Raw genomic sequence first — 3,439 nt, 5'->3', positions numbered from 1 at the left:
AAACGGTTCAAACCCGTTTTCCATAAAAAACGGTCATAACCCGTTTCATAATTTTGTTCCAAATTCACTACTTTCTTATTGTAAGTGTTAATATTTTGGAACGTCTTCCACCTCACAAACCCATGATAGAACCATAGCTTATCAATCAAGGAAGAAAATGATCCCACATTGTATGTAAATTTAGAGGATTTAGGGGTGAAAATCAAAATCCCAATAATAGATAGATGGATGTGTTAGTGCCTAAGTAACTTTTCAGTAATTTTTATAAAAACACTAGAGAGTGATGATAACTTTGGCAAAAGTACCTTTTAACAACATGATTTCGTTTGGTTATACCAATTATAAAAATATTTAATGAATTATAAATAAATTTAAATGTATATTAATTCTCTATTGACCACAGAGAGCACTTAATGTGCTTTAAAGGTGGTGTAAAACTTCAAAGTGGATAGTAATATATGAGACGAATTATAAGTAACGCGACGGGGGAGATAACCCTTTTATATCATATCATTAAACATCTTCAAAGCCTTTTGAGTACAAATCTCAAGCCTTGCAAACAATGACAATGGTTCATATAGGAAGATATGGGTGTTTGTGACATTGGGAGGAGAATGAAAGAGAAAAAGATGAGAGATTGAAGAGAAAGATGAAAGGATAAGAAATAGTATCTACTTAATTTCTCATGCCATCACAGTTTTCCATTATTTAAGGTCTTCCATAGACTTAAAAAAGTGAAGACCTTTTTGCACCACAATGGGTTTTGAACCCATAGTAATATTACTTCTAGAACCATGAGTGAAAAGGAGAAATAGTTTTTTTCTCTTCACTTATATTTTTATAAATAAATAAAAAATTCAAATCTTCTTTTTAGAAGTAGTTTTTTTTAATCACAATTGTGTAGCTTTTTTTACTTAGAAGTCACAAAAAATATATACTTTTTAAAAGTGTTACCCTAAATAAAATAAATGACAAGACAGACTAAAATTTATCCAACTCGTGAGACACGATGATGCATACTTGGATTAAGGACTTCCTCTTTGTCTCCAGTGACTCTGCCTTGCCCATGGTGAGAACATATAATAATATATATACACGGAGACCAATCAGTTTTGCACCATGTGAGCACAGGATAAAAGATAATCAAGTTTCTAGGTAAATTTATATTCATAGTATCTGCTTTGAGGCTACCACCATAAACCCAACCACTCTTGGCCTCGCTACCCCCATCAAAATTTTAAAGCCAAATTATGTAGCAATTACATGATTTATGTGAAAAAACAACCAAGACAATAAACAAGCTTACATGTAATTGAAGCAAATGATCTCTCTCATGTTTATTAGAGTACAAATGCTTAACTTTATTCTCTAATACGAAAACATCAAAATCCCATGGTATTTGAACCATAGTTCCCATTCCTACTAAATGTTTTGAAAACTGTCTATATTATAGAAAACAACATATAACTAAGTCATATAAAAAAGAAAACCAGATAACCTATTCAATCCCTCTATCTCCTATCAGTAAAATTTCACAGTTTTTGATGGCAGATGGGAAACAACAAGTTACGATAAATACCTCATTATCTGCTCATCACTTTGGGCCAACTTGCTTAGATTGTCTATAATGCCAGACACACAACAAAAGTGAAGTATGTGTTGGTGTGTCGCATCACCACCATCAGTTTTTCTTTCCTAAGGATTTATGCTCTCAGTAGGATTCAAGGGGGGAGCTGAACATTACAGATAGTTTCGTCCACAACTCCATGTTAGGAGACACAACTAATGCACCAAGAGCCGCGGCCACAACAGCAACCACCATACTTTTCATACATGCACGACTGCGTTTTGATCTTCCCAAGATCAACTTGCAGAACTTATCTGCGTCACGGATGGATGCTTGATGATCCGCAACCACCCCATCAGCCAATGCATGTTCATTCTGCATTTTAAAAAATTGAACAAATTAGATATTCTCTCCCCATTAAGATGTTTTCTGTTTCTATCTAAATTTAAACAGAGAAACTGTATTGGGTGAAGGCTGGCCTATGTTATCAACTAGAATATTATCATTTTCATCTTTTCTAACGGAATTTAAATTTCTTCCCGCTTTAATAATCATGTAACCATATTTTATCAGAATTATTATGTACTTTACAAGCATTTGCATGACTTTAAGTCTTTTACCATATGTTGTTGGTTTCGTTTGATTGGGTTTAAAAAAAAAAAAAAAATTGATGGGTATTAGCCTCTTTCACAAACACAATTAATATATGATCCTGAGTCAATTAAAGATGTGTTTTTTGTCCTATCTATATAGATATTCAACAATGTGTCCGGTAGGACCATAATTTAAACATGACCGTGAAAATTTGGCTGTGATTAGTTTAGAAACATAGACAGTTGTAGAACACTGGCTTGTTTGTTTACCTTCTGCCTGAAACTCTTGAGAGCTTCCCTGAGAGGTTCAAGAGAAGAGTTCTTAACAAAGAACTCCTTCCCTTCGTTGGACAGCTTTCTCAGAACAGCAACACTTGCTTCTAAATTATCCAGATAGATCTTGTCCTGTTTTCATCCATTTTACCCAACCACAAAAAAAAAAACCCGAAATGTCATTACAGAGAAGCAAAAAAATAAAAGAAAATCGAAAAAAAGAAAAAAAAACTCACCCATTGCTTGTAACAACCGGGGTTTTCAGTCAAACACCAGATGCAAATAGAAGTTGCTTCCTTAGACAATTCAGGGATGCCTGTAAAAGTGAATTATAGCTCAAGCTCAAATAAACAAACCTAAGACTTGATAAGCTTTCAAACAAAGAAAACTAAAGAAACTTGAAGGCAGAGAGTCACTCCTTTGTGTTTGCACTTACTTTCGCCAGCTGCTTTGAATGCAAAACTGAATATCTGCTGTGAAACTTGCTTCATTGCTTTGCTCCCAGCAGAACCAGAAAGAGCCAAGTCTTTGAGAGTGGGATATACTGCTTCGAGCCTCTCAGTTGCCTAACACAAAAGCTTTCATTAAATATCATATGCATAGGATCCCAAATTTAATTACAGAATTGGTCTATTAATGTATCAAGGACAGATATGTCAGATTCTCCACAATGATACTAACCTTGACTCGGGCTGAAGTTGCAGGGAAGGTAGTTCGCATTAACAGCTCAAGAGCTGATGGTGGCACTAGACGCTCACCCTTTCTGACAACGCCATTCAATAAAATGGTCTGAGCTTTCGGGGCAGACAAAATTCTGTAACAACACAATAAACTTTCAGATGTCAACAACAAAATTTTGAACAGGGCTAGATATAATTTGTTCATGCTAACCTCTCCAACAATTGCAAAATCAAGTCCCTCGACTGCGGATTACAAAATTTGCCACTGATTATAGGTAAGAGGTTGCATACCCACGACATCCCTACAACCAGATCTCTTTGACAGG

At 35.0% G+C, this 3,439-nt stretch overlaps 1 protein-coding gene across 1 annotated transcript; it reads right to left on the bottom strand.

Moving 5' to 3' along the window:
- Window positions 1-1,235: 1,235 nt before the first annotated feature.
- Window positions 1,236-3,435, bottom strand: LOC147394154 (uncharacterized). The gene is made up of 6 exons (XM_086454515.1): window positions 3,325-3,435; window positions 3,115-3,247; window positions 2,870-2,999; window positions 2,670-2,749; window positions 2,431-2,565; window positions 1,236-1,942 (listed from the first exon to the last, which is right to left on the bottom strand). Exons 1-6 carry the CDS (start codon window positions 3,411-3,413, stop codon window positions 1,712-1,714), a joined length of 798 nt encoding a protein of 265 aa, XP_086310641.1. The 5' UTR covers window positions 3,414-3,435; the 3' UTR covers window positions 1,236-1,711.
- Between the last annotated feature and the right edge of the window lie 4 nt (window positions 3,436-3,439).

The sequence above is a fragment of the Akebia trifoliata genome, chromosome 9 (genome assembly GCF_017979445.1).
Source record: "Akebia trifoliata isolate Shusen 1 chromosome 9, ASM1797944v1, whole genome shotgun sequence".
Taxonomy (NCBI): Eukaryota; Viridiplantae; Streptophyta; class Magnoliopsida; order Ranunculales; family Lardizabalaceae; genus Akebia; species Akebia trifoliata.
Note: the sequence above shows the minus strand (reverse complement) of the source record. Positions and strands in the feature narration are given on the sequence as shown.

Coding starts and splice junctions, on each gene's coding strand:
- LOC147394154 (XM_086454515.1), bottom strand. CDS start 3,413: ATGTCGTGGGTATGCAACCTCTTACCTATAATCAGTGGCAAATTTTGT. Junction 3,248..3,324: donor ATTTTGCAATTGTTGGAGAG/GTTAGCATGAAC, acceptor GTGTTGTTACAG/AATTTTGTCTGCCCCGAAAG. Junction 2,566..2,669: donor CCGGTTGTTACAAGCAATGG/GTGAGTTTTTTT, acceptor GGATGAAAACAG/GACAAGATCTATCTGGATAA.